The following is a 22,775-nucleotide window of genomic DNA, read 5'->3' on the forward strand; positions in this document are numbered from 1 at the left end:
GGTTATGTGCATTGAGGGGTGGCCTTACAGTGGGAACTTTTGTCTGTTCATACGTCCAGTGTCTGTGTACTTACATGTACATGGGAAGTGCAAGACTATTTCTGAGCAAGAAAGAAATCGGAGGTGGGGATGCTGGGTTTGTCATTGGTGTTGTGGTGTCCCTGAGAAACTGTGCAGCAGTAACTTGGTTTCTGCATGTTCACTGATCTTAAAGTAAGGAAAAGGTGGTTCAGCTGGTCAGTGATTTGCTAAGTAAGGGTAGACTTTGATAAACGAGAGATGACTGTTGTCAGTGCTAGAGATAGCTGAAAACTGAGCTCACTCAGAGTGGTGTCTTACAGATTATATGGAAGTCTTGTATAGTAGATGCTTCATTTCTCATACCACACTGAGTTTGCCCTTCATCAGAGCAGTTGTCATGCTGTCACTTTCCAAAACAAGACTTCTGTTGCACTTTATTGCTGTCAGATATTAAAAACAGCCCTACATGTGAAGTGTGTAGATAGCACGTGCATGTGTTTGCTGCACAGCTGATGGAAGATTTTTCTGTTCATGCTGTAATCTGTCTGATGCTGGTAAACTGCTCACGTGCTGGGGCTGGTGTGGTGCACCATCCTGCTTAAGCCCCAGCTTGGCAGACTGGGCATTCTGTTTCCTCTGTAGTTCTGATCTCCTGCCAGCCAGAGCCACACAACGAAGCATTGCAGCTGACTGCTGCACCATAGAGGGAAGCACAGGCACTAATACAAAGTATTTAATATTGGAGCTAATGCACAGTTGACTTTTTCCTTTTCACTGCATACTTTGGAGGGCAGTGTATGTCGAATGTCTCATCAAATATCGCTAGCTGAGCAGTTGCACAGCCATCTCTCCACACCATGAAAAGCAAAGAATTTCACATAGCCTTCTCTTCTGGCTGTCTCCTTCAGCCCTCCAGTTTTAGTCCTGCCCATGCCACACCAATTAGATTATACCTCACCCCAACATCTGCACCCACCACAACAATATAGTTTCTACAACATACTGTATCTTCTCCTGAGATTGAGGTTCAGCACGTCGAAGTTCTTATTGTCTCCTTTCAATTAGTGCTATATAAAACCACAAATAAACAGAAATTATCTGACAAATCCTAGTGCCAACAGTAAGGGCAGGCAGAGAAGGGTATGATTGAGTTAGGGAATGAGGTAGAAAATCCCTTAAGAAGATGGCATTTAAAAATGAAATTGTTATTTGGAAGATATTTTTTCTTGCCTTTTTTCTTTTTCTTTTTAATTAATTGCATCAGTTGTTAATTTTGAAGCACATTTGTTTACAACTTGACATAGGCTGTATATAAAGCGAAGTTATGGAAGGGAGAGATACGATGAAGCAGATTTAATTTCTTTATAATACTTGTGTGTGAGTGTGTGCTTTATCATCATCCTTTTATTGAAGTTTTTGTGATAAACTGTGTGGAGTAAGTTATAAAATGGATCTTTTCCAGGAAACGGTCTAACTTCTTGTAATGGTTGGAAGTAATAATACTTTTATAGAGTCTTTTCCCTTATTCTGTTTTTATCTTGGTATTTAACTTCTTTATTAAAGGTTTAGTTTTCTAGTAAAAGTATATGAAGACATTTTCATGACCCATGATAGTTACTATAGTGCTAATTTTTGTATGTATAGGTATAGTACATGTAACTCCAGTATTTGCAGTAGTCACTGCTTAAGGGGAGGCGCATAACATTGAATAGGTTAGCTTATAACTACTTGTGAGTGAATTCTGTTGTGTGATTTCCCATGATCTACAAGCTAAGGAGCTTGTCTGTGGTCAATTCCATTGCTGTCTTCCACTCAATTATTTAGCACCTTTAAACAAGACACTTCAAGTATCTTACAATATTCTTTGTGGATCTGATCTTTATATAAACAGATTTTGTAGAACTTACTTGCATGCAAATACAGTTCTAAGTGCTTTCATCCTAGTAGAAAATTTCTTGTGGGCAATGTATAGCATGAGTCATAAGGGTGAATGTTACAGTCATCTTCTTTGCTCTTTTATCAAATATTCCACATTAAACTGTTTAAATATTTAATCCTTTTTATTTTTTTTTCTCTACTAGCACGGAGGAGTCTATGTGAAAAGAAGTGCCAAATTCAATGAAAAAGAAATGAGAGGGAAGTTGCGGGCCCAGATGAAAGCTGAGACTCCGGTAAGATTATACCTTTCTTTCCCCTCCTCTCATCATTTCATTGACCTTTTTAGTGTCAAAGGCTCATTGGAGAAATGAGCTCATGCTTCATATCCCCCATCCATAAGAGAGCAGTCATGGATTTGGATTTTTCTGTATTTCTACAGTTATGTTTTGTGATTAGAGTCAACTCCCTAATGCAACTGCTGGAAATTAGGCTAGTCCTCTTATGAGTGATAGGAACTCTTTCATTCTGTCTGTGGAGGACGGGGGGGATTTGGATGAATATTAGGACACTTACTAACTGCTGATGTAACTTTTTGGCAACCATTTCCAGTGTTCCCCATGTTTCAAAAGACAACATTTTGACTACTGCGTTGTTCCTTGTCAGAAACTAACATTTCTATAGAGTACCAGTTGTTTATCCTTCTGAGAGTCAAGAAGTATTCTTAATTAGTCATCCAAATCTTAATTAGTCATCCCCATGGTCAATCCACTGCTGGTGACAGTGACATCTTGGAACTGAGCAACTTTGACTGCTACGCTTGCAGGATGAAGAAAAAACAATCAAAATTGGAAAAAAAACAGCTCGCAATAATTTTCTATTTGAAGAATGATTGCTAGTGCCAAGTGACTTTTCTCATGACTCTCTTTATGGTTTGTGGCTCAGTGGTTAGAATCAGTGTGTTTCGTTTCCATTACTTGCTGTGCTTTAAAATGTTTTTTGCCTTTTTGGCTAGACTTATGAAAACCAACTCAGGCAGTCTTGATATAGAACAGTTACACTTTCATTTTATATAAAACAATTAGGACTTTCCACTCCAGATACTACATGGTCAATGTCTTAAGGCTGAAGCCTGGGTGAAAGGAGCATATTGATTGTCGTGACTGTCTTAATACTCTTTTTTGCTGGAGATAATGTGTTTGTGTGTGGACGTGTCTGTGTTGGACAAATAAACCGTTCATATACTTATTGACTGCTTTAAATAAGTAAAGCTTCCCTGTTTAAGATAAAATGAATTTGAGCACTGTCTTGAACTAAGATTTAGCATGGTTGTTGTTTTTTTCTTGTTTGTTTTTAATTAAGTGAATCTATTTCCAGTTTTGAGAAGATATACCTCACCACAGCTGTTTTTGGCTGACATGAAATGACATCATTTTAGTTGAGTTCCACATGTACACGTATTCCACGTGCTCCCTTCAAGGGGAGCAACTCTTCCCAGCACACCGGCAAACAATGTGTGTCTTCTGTAGCACAGTGTACAGCAGACAAATAGAGTTTTGGTCTTTCTATAAAGACCTTTCTGGAAGGATGCTGTAATTCTTTACTGGAGCATGCATTTTGTGTTGATAAGGTCCAGATTCTGGTTTCAGTCACATACACAAGATGATTTCTCTATTGAATTTTACCTTTGTGACATCGTATTCTATAGTTAATAAATGGTTTGAATTTGTTAGTATTTTTAAAATGTTTTTGCTAGTGGAAAATAGAAATTTAGGATGGAAAGTAGCTTAAACATTTTAATATAATTTTATTCATTACTTTAAAGATGAACATAGTAGTTGTTGTTCATCGCATCTTCGTGAAACACTCTTTTAAAGTGTGTAATTTCTTTGAATAGTATGTTTGCTCTTCCTGTTAGCATGCCTCACTGTGTTCTCTGGGACTGTTAGCTCAAGAATCTCCCTGAGAATGCATTTTCTGTTCCAGAGTTTGTTGGCGGTTGCTTAACTGGTATGAAGCATAGGCACATTTAGACATCCATCTATTAATGTCTGTAGAGAAAAGATGGCCATATTCAATAGCAGTAAATTGTGCCTGCATTACCCAGGAGAGTTTTGGAATGATGGAAATATTGCATTACGTTGTTATTTTCTGTATGTAAGTGGCGAAGATTCTGCTTCCTGTAAAATTTGCAGCGTAATTGGATAAACAAAGACAAGCAGAAAGATCTATGAAATGTACTTGAAGACATTCCCCTAAGCAGAGCACTGGTTCGGTTTGCTTTGGTTTGTCTGGATGGAATCTCCTGGCAGGGTGTTTTCCCACAGAGACCCATTGATTTCTTGCTAGCTAAAAAAGCAGCTTTTAGTTGAGCCTGGTTTTCTGACTTCCCTCTGCATCCACTAAAATACAGGGGGTTGTTGTAATAATAACATTTTGGTTGCGATAAGCTTTGATTTAAATTCTGCATTAAATCACTCTGCTTTATAGAACCATTTGGATTTTTTATTTTTTTATGCAGTCTTAGGAACACATGTCTAGAAACTCATCTAATTCTGCATGAATTAACCTGGAAGTACTGTTCAGTGATGCTCCTGTGCTATACACTGACTCAAGAATAATGCATGAGTTGCAGTGTAAAGGGAGGTTGAAGCATAAAGCTTTTCTTTAAAGCTGCTCCCACTGTGGGTTCTACTTTTCGTGGTGGATGATATTTACAAGTGATTAAGAAATGAAGTAAGTCCAGAAGGCTTTTTTTCCTGGAATCTTCTTTCTTTTTACTCTTTGGTTGTGTTTGGATTGAAAAACTAACATGTCGCAGCTAACACTAAGTGAATTTGGGGCCACTTGGCTATGTTTGATTTTTTTGGTGAAATTTGGATGTCTGGAAATTCCTTGGAGTTGGAAATAGGGCACAAAAACTGTATGTGCTTACCAAGCGGTTGCTGCTATTGTCCTCCTATTATGCAGGGTAGCCGTACAGTAGAGAATAATGTTTAACCACTGTAAAAATGTGTACTGTTTTAAATCTCTTTCAGTCAAACCATATAGGAGGGGACACTTACACTTTACAAAACTGACATTGCCAAATGCCTGTTTACTGAGACAAATGACTGCATATGCTGGGGATAAAGACAGACCACTGAGCTCTCATAGGAGGGAAGACTGAACTATCTATAGTCTACTTTATCTGAGAATTTAGATGTAGATGCCATAAATGCTCTTTAACCTGCAATTACTACTGAGAGAAGATGTGATAACCTGTGTCCTTAGTGCATTTTTCATGAAGAAACTTTTTGGCTCTGACTTAGTGGGGTATTCGCATCAACTGTAATGCTTTTAAAATGAAGACATTTTAATCAGTAAAACAAGTATGCCCTGAACCAGTCAGCACAAGAACAAATTGCTGCAGGCTTCATGTGAAAATAATGAATGTACTACTCTAAATTTCTGTTAAAATTTATGCACTAGATGCTGCAGTTCAGAGTAGTCTTTTGCTCTGCTTAGTGAGCTGATGCGACCACTTGATTGCTGTAGGCATGCGTGGTGGAGGTTTTTTCCTTCAATGTAGTGCTGGAGAAAATCTTGCCTTTCAGCCACTAAGAGAAGAATTGCCAATAGAGAGAGATGGAAGGGAATCTGTGTTAAGGGTAACTTGTTTATTTACAATTTCTCTGCACATAAAGTTTAAACAAAAGAATCCAAAATGATTAATGTTCAGTCTGTCCGGAGCCATCTCTGTCCCCATTAAGAAACCTAACGTGTAGGAAGACGGAACCAACCTCGTGCTCTAGTTAGAACAGCAAACCCTTTTGCTGTTTTACTGCCTGTTTTCACTTGGTTCCTTTTTGATTTTTCTATAATGAAAATTAAATTGGAGGTGGATTAAGGCTGGCTCTTATGCTCTCACATTCACAGGTGGCTTGGACTAGTGTGGCTGATCTCATGTTGGGGAATGGGATGCATGGCACTATTTTCCTCATTTAAGATTCCACCTGCCTGCCTTCAGCATCCCCTTCTGTCCTGCTGCTCCCCTGTGTTCCACCTTGCTTCCCAGAGGGTGTGCACTTTTAGTTTGGATGCACACTAAGCTCTGATGATAGCCCAAAGCTCTCCTCCTCTTGTGTTTTCATAGTAAGGTCTTCAGCTGCTAAATTTTCTAATTTCTTCCTTGAAACTATTTTACATCTCAACTTATCATGTAACTAATGTAACTATATATACACGTGTCTCATTATTGGACCTTTCATTGGGAAAGCTCCCTGAAAACCATGTCTGTGTTCACAGGACATAAAATCTGATTCATAGTTAACAAATTGCAGCCTAACATCTTGTGAGAGAGTTTGAATGGCACTTTTGTGTTAATGTTGATTTCAAATGAGTTGTAAAAGGATAAAAGCATTTCTCAGTGCAACAATCTATCCAGCAGGTACTTTGTATGTTCAGTCTGCCTGTTTTATAAAGAAAGTTGACTCTTCTGAGCTTCAAATTGCAGTTTGAAAACATTCCTTGTGTCTCATACCTGGAGAGAAGGAAATCTGCCTTGTGAGATGCTGTATCTGGTTGCCCAGAGGTGGTGGATACCCCATCCCTGAAGGTGTTTAAGGCCAGGCTGGATGGGGCCTTGGGCAATCTGATCTAGTATTTGATCTAGTGGCTGATAACCCTGCCTATGGCAGGGGAGTTGGAACCTCATGATCCATGAGGTCCCTTCCACCCCAAGCAATTCTTTGATTCTGTGATCTAGCCAGTACAGCCAGTATTTAGCTAGTTACTGTGTATCTTGATTTTGTCATTCATGTGACAACAGTATAAATCTTTGTCACCTGAAGCAATGCCAACCAAACAGCAGGAGCCTGAGGAGGACAGATACACTAATACAGCTGTTATAAGACTTAATGTAATTATTTTATCATATGCTTCCTATTCTGTATATCCCTGGCAATATAAACTCTGGATGTCTTTGTTTGCTCTCCTTATATTGACTTTTGTATTTTGTTCAAATTATGCCAGATTTGCTTTCTCATACCATATCTTTCTCAGTTATTGATCTGAGTGTTAATGTTTCTCATTCAGTTCATCAGAAGTGTATCTTTCAGGCAGTAGTCTGCATAGATTCAGATATAAATCCATCTAGTTGTCAGGATGCAATAATGAAAATAATAAATTTAAGGAAAAGCGTGATTTAATACGATTTGGAAATTTTTAAATAAAAAATATTTGTTTTCTCATGTCATGCTCTTGGAAACAGTGCCATAAACGCAGGATATCTTCAGTCAGTAGTACCACCTTCTTGTTGTCCTATGTTCTTCTGCAGAGTGGCAGCTGCTGCCTGCAATGACACCCTCCAAATCCTTGTGTGTGGACAAGTTTTCTCTTTAGCATCTCTTCTCCCTGTATGCTTACAGGACTGCCTTTGTTCTGTATTGTGGGGACTTGTCTTGCTTCATGCCCTCTTTCCCTCCAGCCCCACTGAGTCCTTTTCTGACTATGTGCTGTCTCAAGGACTTCCTCAGCTGCTTCCTCCCCTCTATAAGCACTGCTTTGCTCCCCTCTGTGCCACTGCTAGGAAACACTGACAACACTGAGAAAATTAACAGAGATGATGTATACGTGAAAACAGTTGTCGTCATCCATTCCTTTCATTTATAGAATAAGGGACAAATTTACTGACTTCACACTGGGGACTCCTCAGGTAACCTGTTCCTCTTTTCTGGTTTCCCGGCTTGAACCAAAGTCAGTAACATTCTACTAACTGAATTCTAATCCACTCTTTGAAACTTGAACTGATCTGAGGTAACATCCTGACATGTGTCTGTTATACAGAAAGAGGTATGAAGTGTGCAACTTCCCTCTGAACAGAGGGATCTATTTAGCTTGTGTAAAATTGGTTTATCAAAGAACTGGGGACTGTGATAATGCAAAGGTTTTTTTGTCTTTTTCTAATGGCTCTAAATGAAACATTTTGTAACAACAACAAAATAATAATAATAATAAATAAAAGGCCTTAGCTGCATTTAGGCAATTAAAACACTCCTACAATTCAGCAGTTCTTAGTTTCTTAATCCAAGTTCAGGGGAGCTTATTTAGTTATTAAAATCTTAGAGATTTGTAGTTCTTATAATCTCTGGAAATAGTGCTTAAGGTTTTAACTTTTGTTGCCCATGCTGGGAGAAGAGAGGAGCCAGTGTTGCAATTAACTTTGGTAGGCCGGGTACACTAGTAGAGTACCATAAGCAACACTGTCTGTGAATATAATAGGGCATCTGTGAGCATTCCTGAATTTTACTCAGGTAAAACAGTCCTAATGGCTTGCATGTTAGGTTTCTGTATGCTGAAATTCAAGCACAAAGCACTTCTTTGTTTTGTTAGTGTGCTTTTAATTCAGAGGTTTCAGATTCTGGTCAGCAAACTTGTTCAGCTGCTTGTGTTTAAAAGGTTTAGGAGAGTAATTAAAGCACAATTTCTCCCCTGCTTTGTATTACGCACCTAGTGCTGGGATAAGTAGATTCAGTGCTCTGTTGTGTAATCAGCTTTCAGGGTTGATTTGCTGCTTTTGAAGGCTGTTAGTGGTGCATATGTTTTTAAGTGCTGATCTCAATACCAGAAAAGGTTTTCTTATCCTGTGCACTTCACTTTCACATTATAACCACTATATTACACTTTGGAACTGATCATTTAGGTTGTAATGAGGGAGAAAGTATCTTCATCTTGATATTCTATTTTAAGAATCCAAATGATGTGGTTTGAATGTAAGTGCCTTTATGAAAAGAGAAGTGCATCTTAGTTTGAATATTAGGCGCTTTCCAGCTAATTCTGGAAAGTTCTCATTTACCAGTTAAGTATTTTCAACATGCATGCGTACATGACTTGAGGAAGGTGCAAATTTTAACTGTTTTGAGAACTCCTGTGTTTGTCCCTCTGGTTATGCTGCTGTCATGTTAGGATAAAATGCAAACTCCGTGCCTCTTAAACCCATTTTCATTTGCTGCTTTTTGTTGTTGCTTTTTCATTTAGTTGGTGCTGCTTTTTGTGTTTGTTTTTTCCCCTGTAGTATCTGTATACATCTTGGCTCTCTGCTGATCTTCAAAAATTCTTGGACTTCACCAGTCTCTGCAGTCTGTCAGTTCTCCTCCTCTGCAAACATGCTGTTACGAGTGCAGCCTTTCATCCAGCTCCATTCAGAAAGTCTTGCAGCTCATCTCTTTACCACGCTCTGCTGATACTGGTTTTGCCATTTTAATTATTTTCTCCTCTGCTAGATTCACAGCTACGTACTGCATTTTCCTCTTTCTTGATCTTGTACTGACCTCTCCAGTTGGCTCATTTCCTAGATTTCTTTCCTTCTCTGCATTTTAGCGCATTTCCACCTTCCTCTCTGCAGTAATTCTGGAGAGTTCGCTTTCTAGGTCCTTTCTTTCTGCATTCATTCTTTTCTTTTACTGTTCTGCCATCATCAAGTGCAAAAAAATACCAACACACATTTTGTGGGCCAGAAGCACATTATAGTCCTGTTTATCCCTTTTGAGCTTTTATTTTACTGTGCTTCATTTCGTGATGCATTCTCTCACTTGTCAAGGTCTTCGTGTACTCTACTAATCTTTCTTGTACTGTTTTGTAAATCCAGTATCTCATTTCTTTCCAATGTTTCTTGAGACTCATTTCTGCAAAGATAACAAAGAAACTAAACAGGCTAGGCAGAGTAGGAATGATTTTATTGTGTATGTTATTTTATGTTCAGTTCCATCAGTTACTGTTTGTGGCAGTAGCCTTTTCTTCTGCAGATGAGCCACCAGCATGAAATTTTCACAATTAAGCACTGCTTCATTCTACTTTTGTATGTAGGAGGCGATGCAAGGCAAGGCAGGGGGGACTGTTGGAAATCTCTGTTGTTTCAAAAGCAAATTGAAAGTTCACCTAATTATGCTAAGCGATTGCTTTAGGTTCATAATACATTTGATAAAGGCACAGTGTAAAGGCACATATCAGAACCATCATAATCAGGAATACTAATAATTGAAATTATGAATGGCATTGAATTTAGACAATATAAAGAAAGATTAGATGTGAGATCTGTATTAAAGCAAAACACTTTTAATTTAGATCCATTGTGACATGTCAAAGGGCAGGTGTTGTATTTCAAGTCGAATATTACTTTGGGACTTCTGAATATCTCTTCTTATTCCACTTAGAAAAACAATACTGTTATTGATGTCAGCTGTTCCTGACTTCCTTGCTTTTGATAATGCTTGTTATCTTCCTTCCCAAATCATCTGGACACCTACAATGTACATTCTAGGAAAATTATTTTGAAGTCCAAACAATGAGCTAAGACATTTTTAGTTCAAATATTCTTATTTTTACTTTCCACACCTAAGGGGTGAACTAAATGCAATGTGGACTTGTCAAGTGTTGGTAATTTCTATAAAAGGAATCAACTTGAATTCTTTATAAGAACTTATTGTTTTGCTTTGCTTTTTCATCCCACAGATGTATTTAGTGATTTTTCCAGAGGGGACTCGTTACAATCCAGAGATACCAAAAGTCATTGCTGACAGTCAATCATTTGCTGAAAAAGAAGGTAAGCAAAAAGATCTTGATATCATTCTTTTATTATGGGGTTAACATATGTTATATAAAATGTTATATAATACGAAGATGATCTCACCTTAACTGGACTGTTAAGCCTGCATGCTTGATACTTAAAGGTTAGACTCAAAAAAGCCAATGTTTCTCATACCAGAGTAAGATGAATATACTTAGCATATGGATGTTTTATGCATTTCATATTATAAAGGAGTATTCATTCGCAAGAAAGTTCTCTCTAGCTTTTAGTGATATGCAGTTATGAACACGCCTTTTCCTACTCTTCAAGGACATCGGAATAACCTACATTGGATCAAGTCACTGATGGGTCTAGCTTGATGTTATAATCCCATTTAGAGTTGTTATTGACATAAAAGATATTCAGCACAGGAAATGTTGCGCCTTAAAGGAGAGTCTTCCATCTCTTTCTCTTGAATTACTGTATACTGCCGTTTCTTTTGTGTTTGTTCCTCATTCACCTTCCAGTCTTACCCCTCCTTGGTTGAAATTTATCCTGTAATTGCCTCGGTGAACAGTGGCATCTTCTCCATAACCACAGATGAAATTATTTCATCTTTGGAATGTCTTGCAAAGGTTCCCAAGCTTTTTTATTTTTCTCACAGCATATGCACAATACACATAAACTTGTAACTCCAACAGTTCCGTCAACATATTTCCTGGTTTTGTTTTTTCCTGTTGATGAAAAGTGAAATAATGCATTCTGAAGGTAAGCAAAGTCTCACAAATAGGTCTGGTAAATTCATTTCTGTGACATGCTGAAATGAATTCAGAAGTCTGTGAATCAGCCTGTTGATATCATCAAGCTATTAAGCATTGTTAGTTCTTGTCCAGAAGGATATATGCTTTTCTTCTCCTCCTTGGGAAGAATGGAATTTGTTTGCGCGTATGTGGAAGAGAGCTGAAGTCATAATGTATTTATTCATCACTTCAGCTTCCTGTCGGAAATGAAAGTCAAATGTTTCATTTAGTTGGTGGTTCTTTGAGAGTTCAGAAGGGGTGTTGGATATGAGGTGTTTCTTTCCTCTCTTATTTTTCAGAGAAGAGAAAGGGCTCTCACTGTCATTATTTTAATAAACCTCTGAATTATATATCTACAGTTTGAAGAACAATTATAATAATGATAACCTGCTTTGTGCTTTCATGTTTATTTCATCTAATACTTGCCTTTAGGTTTGGTCTGCTTTTATTTTGTAAGAGTTACTCCTTTTAAAAACACTAAATACGTGTACTTACTAAACAGGAAGCATCTTCTAGTTTAGCATAGAATCCTCTTGATCTGCTTTTCCCTGTTACTGAATTCTGTTGTTTTGATCATTCACAAAGACTCTCCTCTTTTTTTTCATATGGAGAGGGTGGGAACTGTCCCTGCAATTCAATGGGAAGATTGATACTCACTTGAACTAGAGCATCCCCGGCCAGGATGGCCAGCCTGCCTGACGCTAAAAGCTGCATACCAAAATATCCTTATGGCTGGGAGCCACAAGGCACAGACCACGTATGTCAGGGACCTCCAAGGACAGGAAACTCTGAGTGATCGCCAGCAGGAGATGACAGCTACTCCCCAGAGCCCTCCCAGCAGTGCCAGCCATGGCTTGTGGCTTTTGCTTGGTAGTCCCATTGCCACCAAGGTCGTAGCTGCTGACTGCAAGCAGGGACACCAGCACAAGATCTGTGACTGAACTCCTCGCTGGCCACGTATTTTGCTATGGTTTTCTAGAAAGTCACAGTGCCCAGTAGCTATTCCAGTCAGAAAATGAGGGCATTCTGTAACTTAAATTTTGTCCTTCAGTCATCATGGAGAAATAAAATATCTGATAATTTTACCTGGTCTTCGATACAGAGCATGCTGTTTCAGTGTTGTTTTTACAGACATGTGTGGGGGAATTTTGTTGTTTTATATGAATACATCTTGAAATGTGAATAACTTTAAAATGATATTTTTTTCCTACACTTTTGCACAGTTTATGTATTGAGGAAATAATGGAAGTGTAGTATAGAAAAAGTGGTTTAATTTGCAAGAATTAAACTTTGACTTATTGTTGTTTTCGCTAACAGATGGAACCAGAGATATTGTAACCAAAGATAACACAGCTATTCCTAGGGCACAAACATAACTCATGTTTATTATCACGCTGTCTGAAATACTGTTTTTGACATAATTGTGTATATGTTTTATTAGTTTTTCAGAGAGGAAGTATGAAAATGTTTTGTGAATTTGGTGTTTGTTTTTATTCTCCATGGGCTGGATTCTCTTCTAGAGGAGATTCACTGGCTTAAGCAGAATTACTGGGCTGAACTTAATTATCTGGTCTTAATATGACCTATTGAGTTGCATCTCATAGCTTGATGCTACTTTAAAGAAAATACAAGTAATGGACACAGTCACTGTCTATTACAGTTGGCCGGAGACCAATTAAAATATGTATAAAACCCAACCCAGGAACAAATGCATAGGATCACGTCCCAGAAGCTTTTTTTTCAGATTGCTGGCTGCGACTATTATGTCTTTATCATTGATACGAATATTTAAATAAATCTTATCTGTCTATGAGTAGGATGAAAGGATATCAAACAGCAAAAGAATATAGAGGTGATTGAGGCCCCTCTTGAAAGGTAACTTTTAAAAAATACTGGTTGTATTTTATATTACAGTTTATTCTGTCATTAGACTTGGGTTCTATACAAAATACCAAATTTTTTCCCACTGCAGTTGTTTTCATTGAGATGCAAGAAGTTGCTTACTTCCAGGGATCCTGGTTGTGTGGTGATAAATTGAGAATGTTGTCATCTAAGGGCAATGTAACCACCCTCAAAAACAGAAGGTTATTTATTCTCCACATTTTACAAGTGCCAGACAATTCCAGTCCAATCAGATTTTTACCCATTGTGGAACAGGCTGCATCTATTAATTTGATTTCTATTGTGGAAAGAAAAATGTGCTGACTGAATTTTGAAGGCAGAAGTTACCTCTTAAAACTAAGGTTGGTGTAGAAGCTATTTGTGGAAAAAAGAATTCTCCACAGAATTTAAATTGTTCTAGTATTTAACTCTGTTGCTTCCAATCAGTAATACTTGCTAGAGTTTCACAGTCAGGAACCTACATAAGCAGTGTTGCCAGAATTTCAGGTGAAAACATCTGTCAGGTTTTCACATATGTCAAGTAAGTGATGCCCCTCCCCCCCCACTTCTGAGCCTTTGGCATCAGTGCCATCTGTGTAAGTGGATTTGAACATCAGGAGAGAATAGCAAGGATCAACATGAGAAGTAAGTGATCGTGTGAGATACTTCCAGCAATTGCTACCTGGATGCTCTTTGTTTTCCCCTATGTATTTCACCATGATTGGTTACTCATCTGTTTCCAGTGGGGTATCTCCTAAGAGTCTCATGATCAAAGGAATTATTTCTACTTGCTGAAGATCTAAGCATGTGAAGGCGAGTTTTATCTCTTTCCATGGCTTTTTGCCTTCAACTTCCATTACTTGAGTATATTCTCAGTAATCTTAAAATTTGCTTTGTTTTTCCACTGTGATGAAATAGTCAGCTAAGATGATTGTCGTCTTCACAATCTGATGTGGTCATGCTTTTGTTCTCCCCATGCTAGTCAATTGGCTTGAGTTTTTGGGTCTAGAAAATTATAATGTGTACATAAGTCTTATTTTCATAGGGATGTAACTCAAATCTTGTAATTTTATAAGTGTTTTTTTTTTTTTATTGTATGTATTTGTTTTAAACTGTGAATTTTTTGAAGCAAGTTACTGATACTGGACTATAGAACAGACTTTCAATAGAACATACGAAATACTGGACTTTTTTTTTTTGTATCAACTTCTGGCATAATGAAATGTATCTTTATGTTTCCACAATGTATGTGTATGGATTTTTCATAATTTTCTAGGGCTTAGACCTCTGTAATGTTCCAAACAGCCCCAAATTTCTTAGGTTTAGTAGAATATGAACTTTATCCAAATGTTAAGGAATGGCATTTTAAAGATTTGAAAACAAATGCAAATAATCCAAAGTCCTCCTACTCCTAATGTTACTATTAACTTCTGAAAAGTCAAAGAGAACATGATAAGAAGCTTGGTAAATTTAGCTTGGTTTGCTGTGCTAAATGAAGACAAAACAACCTTTCTGAGTGAAAAGCATTTATGGAATTCTGTATTAATGTTTGATTTCTAACCAGGGTCATTTGACCAAGGAAGCATTTCAGGTATTCGTTTATTATCTCCCTAGCCTAGCATGGAAAAGTTGCAAATGTATTCATTTACTATCTCCCTTGTTTTTGTGTGGAAAAGTTGCAAATGTAAATGTTCTTTTAGCGCTAAATTTATCTTGACCAGTATCATGCTTTCTACTAAGATGTTTGTGCGTGCAGGATATGCTTATCTCAAAATTGCTTTTACAGATCATGTGAAAAAGAGGTGTTTCTATCAAGCTAATTAAAAATGTTTCCCTCCTAGATCTTGGCATTGGTTATAGATTGTATCTTAAATCAATTTGAAGTATTTCATATCCAGAAATATTATTTGAAATGGTCTTTAAAAACTGTCTTTTGATGATATGTTTTTCACACACTTTGATGTAAGCACACACTTGTTGTAAGAGGGCGCACTGAATTTTGGAAAGGAGAGGAACATTTTCATAAGTGCTGTGTTGTGAGTGCATCTTAAGTAGCATTTGAGGGATATACGCTTAGGATGAAGAAAGGATTTCTGTTATCAGTAGTTGTCCTTAGAAAATCAAGTTTAGGAAAGTAAGAAGCTGTCTTATATTCTTAACTTATTTCTGGATTTGCCCATTACGGAAAACAGTGTACCAAAGTGCAATACCTTCTGTGGCTTGTTGTGGGATTGCTGTACTCTTCTTAAGAGGATTTCTTACTTCTCTTGTTCTGTTCTTCATAAGAAAACTCACTTTTTTTTTTCAAGAGCGTGCAAGTTTTTAATGCTCTCAGCTAAGACTTTTGTATACAAGTCACTGGAATACTACTATACAAACAGATTTATTGGTATTTTCTCTAGTTTTTCAGTGGCAAATGATAAGAAAAATGTTTTACGAAGTTATTAAATGAAACGTAAAATGGCAAAGATCCCCATTCCTACATAATTATCTATTGGTTTGGTCTTCATCAAAGAGATGGGAAAGCATTGCTAATGCTTCACGTTAGCAATAACTGAATGTTATTCCAAATTGTTGTTCCAAATGGATGTTTCTTAATTACCACAGTCTCATATTTGTCTCAATGTTCTCAATGTATACTTACATTCACTGTGGCAAAACACATTTTGAAGTAAAGCAGTAGATGACTTGGCAGACTATGCCTAGAAAAATTAAAAGTATGGCTTTTAAGAATCTTACTATTTAAGAACTTTTGAAGCACACACAAGCAAAAGACTTTATACCTTATATCTGTCATTTTTTAAAACTCCTCTTGCCTGTTGTTCTTTTTCTTAATATTTTTATTTTCAGTGGGGGTGTGTGTATTGATGCCTCATTAATGCTACTCAGCCATCATGGGGATTTGTGGTCAGTTACCATGCTGTCTACTGGTTAGGTAGCAAACTGTGCCTGAGAATACTGAAACTATAACTGGAACTTGCTACTGTGCACCTAACTTTTCACTGTGGGGATGGGAAGATGCAGTGTATTATAACTGTTTTTCATATGAGCACGTTTCTTGTACAACTTCCTTGGCAGAATTTCTTAAAATCTGCTACATGAAAGAAGGTATATAGAAAGTTGGAGGTACTTGCAAGCTGGGAGAGGAAGCTCCATCATAAACACTGAGCACTCCCACCATATGTAATTTTGTATGTCTCTCTGGGCACTGGTTTCAGTAACCAAACCTTCCACTACTGAGGGTGTTCCAGTACACTGGGAGGAATGTAGTGTTAGGTGTGTGCTTAGGACACCAAAGAGCTGCAAAGCTTTTAATCAAATATTACTGCTGCAGGAACATGTGTACACACACACAGGGAAAAAGAGGCAAGAAAGACCTAGCTGGTATTAAACTTAACTCATTTGGATTTTTTTGTTTGTTTCTTTAATTGGTTTAGTTTCAAAATATGGTGTGTGTGCATGTCAGAAGTTATGACTAATGGAGGAAGTTCTGTGAGCTTTTGGCTCAGATTAAAGGAACAGCAAGGGAAATCTTCTCTATGGAAATCACTGGAAGTGGCCTCAGAGATCATCTAATTCCAATCCCCTGCCATGAGGAGGGTTGCCAGGGCCCTATCCAGCTTGGCCTTGAACTCATCTCCAGGGATGGGGCAACACATTTGAGTGCCTTACCATTCTGAGTGAAGAATTTCTTTGTAGTATCTGTCCTAAATTTTCCCTTCTTTCAGCTTAAAACCCTTCTTCTGTCACTATCAGACTGTATAAAAAGCCAGTCCCCCTCCTGCTTATATGCTCCTTTCAAGCACTGGAAGGCCACAATGAAATTTCCCCAGCTCTCAGCTTTTATATGTAACTCCATTCTGAGAAATAAGGTAAATGGTGCCTTTTTTTTTTTTTTTTTTTCTTTCAGAAAGTCTGCAACAAAATTTTGCATCTTGTGTAGTTTAGTTACAGTTGCTGGTTGAGATACCATTACTCAACCTACTTATTCAGATTTGCATATGATTATAATGATTTTGGAAACCCTTTGTATGGTTCTCCTGTATGCCTGCATCAAGACATTGCATTTTTTCTGGTGTTTTATGCTTGTTAGTCATTTAAATGTCAGCTAACATAAAAGAGCAAAGCTGTAGCATTTTAAGGTAGGATATTACATTATTAGACATTTAGTTTGTTTTGTTTGGCATTTAAAATGAAATCTCATGACCTCAAATACTTTGACAGAGAGTTCTAGCTTAGTATTGCACAACATTAAAAACAGTTTTAAGCACAGTGTATTTTGTGAATTGGTTGGAGGCAGCTTGCCAAGGTAACTATACTGTAGCTAGTTGGGTTGAAATTCTGTTATGTTGACATTAGCAAAGATCATCAAGTAATTGCAAGATTCTTTAAAAGGATGTGTTGAACTCCTATAGCTGATGCTTGTTTACCATGCACTGAAGCCATATTAAATAACAGTTTATGGTCTTTATTAGATGAATACTTATTTTGAATCTAGACCTTCAAGAGTTCACGGGTAGCACATGACATAAGAGAGACTTATTCTACAGTTGGACTTCTTAGATTGTCACTGACCATCTTCACCACCAAAAATGTCCATGAATTAATTTAAAAAAAACTTAGTTTAAAATAAAAAAACAACTTAAAAATCTGAGTAGTATTAAGTATGTGTATTATTTTGCCTAGAGGATTGAGTTCTTGTTGAAGCCTGATTTCTCCTTTCCTTCCCCACAGTACTAGTTTGGGTAACGGGAAGGTGAAATAGACAGGAAAGGAATGGCAGTGTTTCTAGGGCAAAATTATTGTGTTAGAGAATTTGGATCAACAAGAGTTATTTTGAGTGCAGTGTCCACACTAATACCATTGCTGTCGCAACACTAGAATATTCAGTGCTTCATTTACTGAGTAAACATTTAGAAACATAACATAATTAGCTGTTTGATGTAACAGTTCACAAGCTAAAAAAACATTGCCACCATATTATCCTTCAAAATATTTACCCAGTCCATATAACATTTTGCATAGACGGTTATCGCTACTGCCGGTAAGGCTTAGAACAATGACTTCAGAAAGAGTGCTAGTAAATAACCTTTTATCTCCCTGTTTGATCAAAGAGGCTCTTAGCAGATATTAAGAAATCAACGTAAGAATTTATACTGAAATTTTCAACTGTAGGAATCTTAGAGAAGTTTAGAAGCTATACTGTTCAGTAGGCAAGTACATAATCTTACATCAGAGTATGTTTTACCCAACTGAAGAGGGACAGAAGTTCAGTACAAAATCGGGACATACTATATGATCTTTTGTGTTGATTTTTTCCAAGTGGAAATCTACCTAAAACAATACCACAATATTTTGGCTTAGAAAAAAATTTCTTTTTCTAGCATCAGGAATCAATAGCACTGATGAGAGGTGCTGCAGATTGCTGTTAAATTTGACCTTCTTATGCCCATGATGTACCAATCTCTACATCTTGGCCTGGATGGTTAAAGGCAGCTGTAGATTTCTATGGCTATGGTGTTGTTAATGACTAAGCCATTCTAATCATTTGTTGGCAGGGAAGCTGAGAAGATTTTGTCCGTGCTGTTGACTCTGTGCTGTTTTCCCTCTCTGCTGCTTAGTTTCTGCTGGGACAGTGCCTTGATTTGGCTGGTGGGAGGGTAGTGTCAGAGTGGTACAATCAGTAGCAGGTGAAAACCTGCAGAAAAGCGTAATAGAGGCATGCCTGCAAGGATGAAGTAGAATTCCCCATTTCTCTCAGCAGCAGATCATTGCAATTGGCTAAAGCTGTCTTGAGTCTGCTTTTTGCCATCGTTCCTCAAAATGAAGACAGTCAGCATAGCCATAATCCCAGTGTGCAGGCATGGTGTTGATGGGTTGATGGTTGGATTAGATGATCTTAGAGGGCTTTTCCAACCTTAATGGTTCTATGAAAAACAGAGAAAAAGAGAATCAGAAGTAGAAAATATCAGATACTTAAATATGTTTGCTAGCACTATAGCTTTGGAGAAATCTTTCAAATTGTTTAAGCATGTGTAGTCCGAAACAACTGCTGTTTAATTACTGTGGGATAGTATTAGGATTCAGTATGTTGATGGAATTGATTTGTCCATTGGAAGTAAAATGCTGGATAAGGACTGGGCGTGCTTAAAATGATCTGTGCATATATCTCATCTACCAAATATGTTTCTGAAACAGGGTCTCAGGTGGTGATAATCTCTGTTTTGTACTTCTCAGTTAATTATTTTTTTAACGTATGTTGGACAAACGTGAACAGTAAGGAGAAATGCTTCTTTCTCATCTCTAAGGCACCTTAGAACCATCACTACTTTTAGAGCAGCAGCAGTAACAAGGACTCTTCTGTCAAGCAGCCTGTTTGTCATTAATATTCTGTAATAATTCTGTTCTGTCTTCTACATGTGTTCTGTAGAGCAAATGCAATGTGCACGTGTGCTCCCTCAGCTGCGAAATGAGATTAAAAATAATCCTGTGGTGATTTTGAGCGGGGGTGCTGAAGTTTGCTGGCACGATGTTCATTTTGGAAGTATTGCTCAGATTACCCCCAAACACTTTAATTTTCTTTTCTCCGTAGGACTTGCTGTATTGAAGCATGTGCTAACGCCACGTGTGAAGGCGACTCATGTAGCAATCGACACAATGAAAGACTATCTGGATGCAGTGTATGATGTGACTGTGGCATACGAAGGTACTGTGGACCACAAAGGACAAAGAAAACTGGCACCATCTATGACAGGTGAGTTGATGCATACTAGACATGCTGCAGCCACACGTATGTTAGCATGCGAAGACACAGTCCACAGTCCACAGTGCTCCAGACATCTCACCACTCCTTGATGGGGGCATCAGTGATTAGTGACTTGTCTTGGTAATGCTTACCCACAACATTCCTGCCTTCTCCTTCCCTTCCCTACTTACAAACAGAATATTTCTGTGGTCAGATTCTGTGTACCACAAGTGCTGTTTGGGATTGAAGTGAACTTGAGTGTGCAAGCAACAGGGTGTGCAGGTAAATTCTTAGCTAACTTATCACTCCTCAGCTGGTCCAGTGTCAATGTAGGGCTAGGACTTGGTTCCTTCTGATAAAAATAGATGCCAGTACAGCCATTTCCAGCTCACTTTGTTAATGGACACAACTTCTTGAGGTGATGTAAAGTTCATAGTTCCAGCTGCTGGTTTTTAGAAGTTCTGGAATTGTCTGTTTTTAAGTTTCCACTAAATTTAAAATTCTTCTGAATGGGTAGGAAACATAACTGCTAACGCTGTGTGTATTAACTCTTGTAAGTTCTTAGGGTGGTTTTCTGGTTAACTATTGAGAGTGATTTAATGTGTTTTATTTAGGACATAATCTTCTTCTAAACTTAGTTTTGGAGACTTTTATTATTTAGAGTTTGGGTTGTTTTTTTTAAATTTTTTTCTTTGTTTTTAAATACAGACCCCCTTGAAGACTGACAGCCTCCTTCTTACTCTGTCACTCAAGATTCCATTGAAAACAAACAGAATTGTTTCCCCTTGCCTGTAGCATATTTTGCTTCAAGGCTGGATTATTAGATTCTCACACTGGACTTTTCACTGCCTGATGGTTAATTAAGTTATTAAAATATCATTACCTAATGATAAAATGGCAGATGTTCAAATTCCTTACAAATCCTCTTCACCTATTGAGCTTTCAGGTTGCTATGAAGTGTGGTATAATTACCTAAACAGAACTAACAAACTGAATTTCCCTGTTGGCCGTTTCTTGTGCCTGGTGTCAGGTGGTAATTGGGTGGTTTGGGCTGACCACTGCACATCCAGCCTTCTCAGGATTCCAGGGTGGGGAGCCCTGCCTTTATGGCAGGGCTGCATACACATCAATCAGGGATGTATCAGACTTACTGGAGAGGCTGGAATAATTACTGTCTCAGGAACAATAAAGCTAGTAACATGGAATGAAGTGAAGCCAACCAGTTGTTATCCATTACAGAGTAGATAAAGGGAATATCCATCCAGAACATTCCAAGTTATTGTGGCAGTCACATATACTCCATATAATATAAATTATGTAGATTAAGGAGGCTTTATAAATTACAGAGGGGAACATTCCTTTAGACCCTCCAGACACAACATGGAAGAAAAAAAGTAATAATTTCTGTTGTAATAGGTCAAGATCATTTCACTGTTCTGCAACAGTCCAACAACTGATCTGTTCAGTAATATAATACAATAAAAAGATTTGAATTATTATGTCATTATTTGGATTGTATTGTTATTACAATCTTGTTTAAATCAACTTTCTTAGGAAAAATGATTTTTTTTTCACCCTAGAAAACTGAAATATCGTGTTTACATGTTCAACAGGATCAAATCCAAGCATGGTACACTAGTGACTGGAAAAATGACCTTCACCATCCTTTCTGCATTCATGCTTAAAGTAGAGCCATGAGTGCCAGGAACGTCTGATAGCATGCTGCCTTATTAGAGCAGGCAAATTAGTGTAGTATATCCTTTCAAATGCGTTGAAATTTTTGTGGCTATCTATGCACGTAAATATTTTATTGTCACTTTCCAGCTGGACATTCTGTTTTCAAGGGCATAGATTTAATTAGTAGCTGTACACAGTGGCATTCTTTGTTGTTAGTGCTTCACATCCAGTTGCAGCTAATGGTTGCAATTTGTATTTTGTACTTTTTCTACCATCTATTCATTATTCATTCCAACAAGTTTGGATCTTGTTATGTTTCCAGTGGAATTTCTCCCCACATGGCAACCTCTCCAAAGAATGACAGTTTCTCACGAAGCTCTTCCCTCTCCCAGTACTGAAGATGGTTTGTCCAGATCATTAAAGACAGACCATGATGATTCTTAGCAGGGAGTGCCATGCTGCTAGGCTGTATTTATTTGTGGTCCTTAGGATCCTAAGATCCAAATAATCACACAGGCAGTTCAGCACAGCTAAGATGCAATTCATGTTTAAATTCTTAAACAATTTAGAAGAAAAAGAGGAAAGAGATAAATGCTCATGCTGGATTTGTTGGTAATGTTTGACAATAGCAAAAGCATATATTATCATTCTTTTTAAAAACCTAATTTTCCTTCTTCCATATGAATGTGCTGAGCGTTCACATCTCACGTTCTCCCACGTTGCCTGGTGTTAAGGGGTAGCTCTCACAGGACGTGGGAACTGTTGTTATTCTTGCACCTGAAAGAGCATTATGCACACATTTACATCTTTATTATTTTGCCTGCAGCCTGGAGGTTTTACCATAACCAGATGGTATTTATCTGGCCACTGTAGATGAAAGAGTGTGTGAAATAGCAGCATGTGACAATGGTAAACATTGAGCAAAAATAGAAAGTACATGTAGACTCTGTCTTAAAGAAGTCAGAGGAATTCCTGAGAATTATTGACTCTGCCGTATATCAATTCCAGAACAAACACTTTGAAAGCATGTGTGTGTGTGCACAGTTCTGAAAGTCAGTACATCACTTTGATCGGTATCATTTGAGGAGGTCAGACTAGCCAAACTTCCCCAGGGGAAATTACACTTTTCCAAATGCCTGTACTTTTATTAGGACCCAGTTAGGCAGTGAAGTACAGAACAATAGCAAAGAAACTAGAGCAATGGAAAGCAGTCTTTGTCTGGACTTTAGCC

General features: G+C 37.7%; 1 protein-coding gene across 1 annotated transcript in view; it reads left to right on the forward strand.

Annotated features, from left to right (window-relative positions):
• Positions 1-22,775, forward strand: part of AGPAT5 (1-acylglycerol-3-phosphate O-acyltransferase 5) — a 55,358-nt gene that overhangs the window by 19,354 nt on the left and 13,229 nt on the right. The window contains exons 4-6 of the mRNA XM_072332802.1: positions 2,103-2,192; positions 10,387-10,477; positions 19,715-19,876. Coding sequence (XP_072188903.1) covers positions 2,103-2,192; positions 10,387-10,477; positions 19,715-19,876 — 343 coding nt within the window. The remainder of the gene's footprint in view (positions 1-2,102; positions 2,193-10,386; positions 10,478-19,714; positions 19,877-22,775) is intronic.

The sequence above is a fragment of the Excalfactoria chinensis genome, chromosome 3, assembly GCF_039878825.1.
Source record: "Excalfactoria chinensis isolate bCotChi1 chromosome 3, bCotChi1.hap2, whole genome shotgun sequence".
In the NCBI taxonomy this organism is placed as follows: domain Eukaryota; kingdom Metazoa; phylum Chordata; class Aves; order Galliformes; family Phasianidae; genus Excalfactoria; species Excalfactoria chinensis.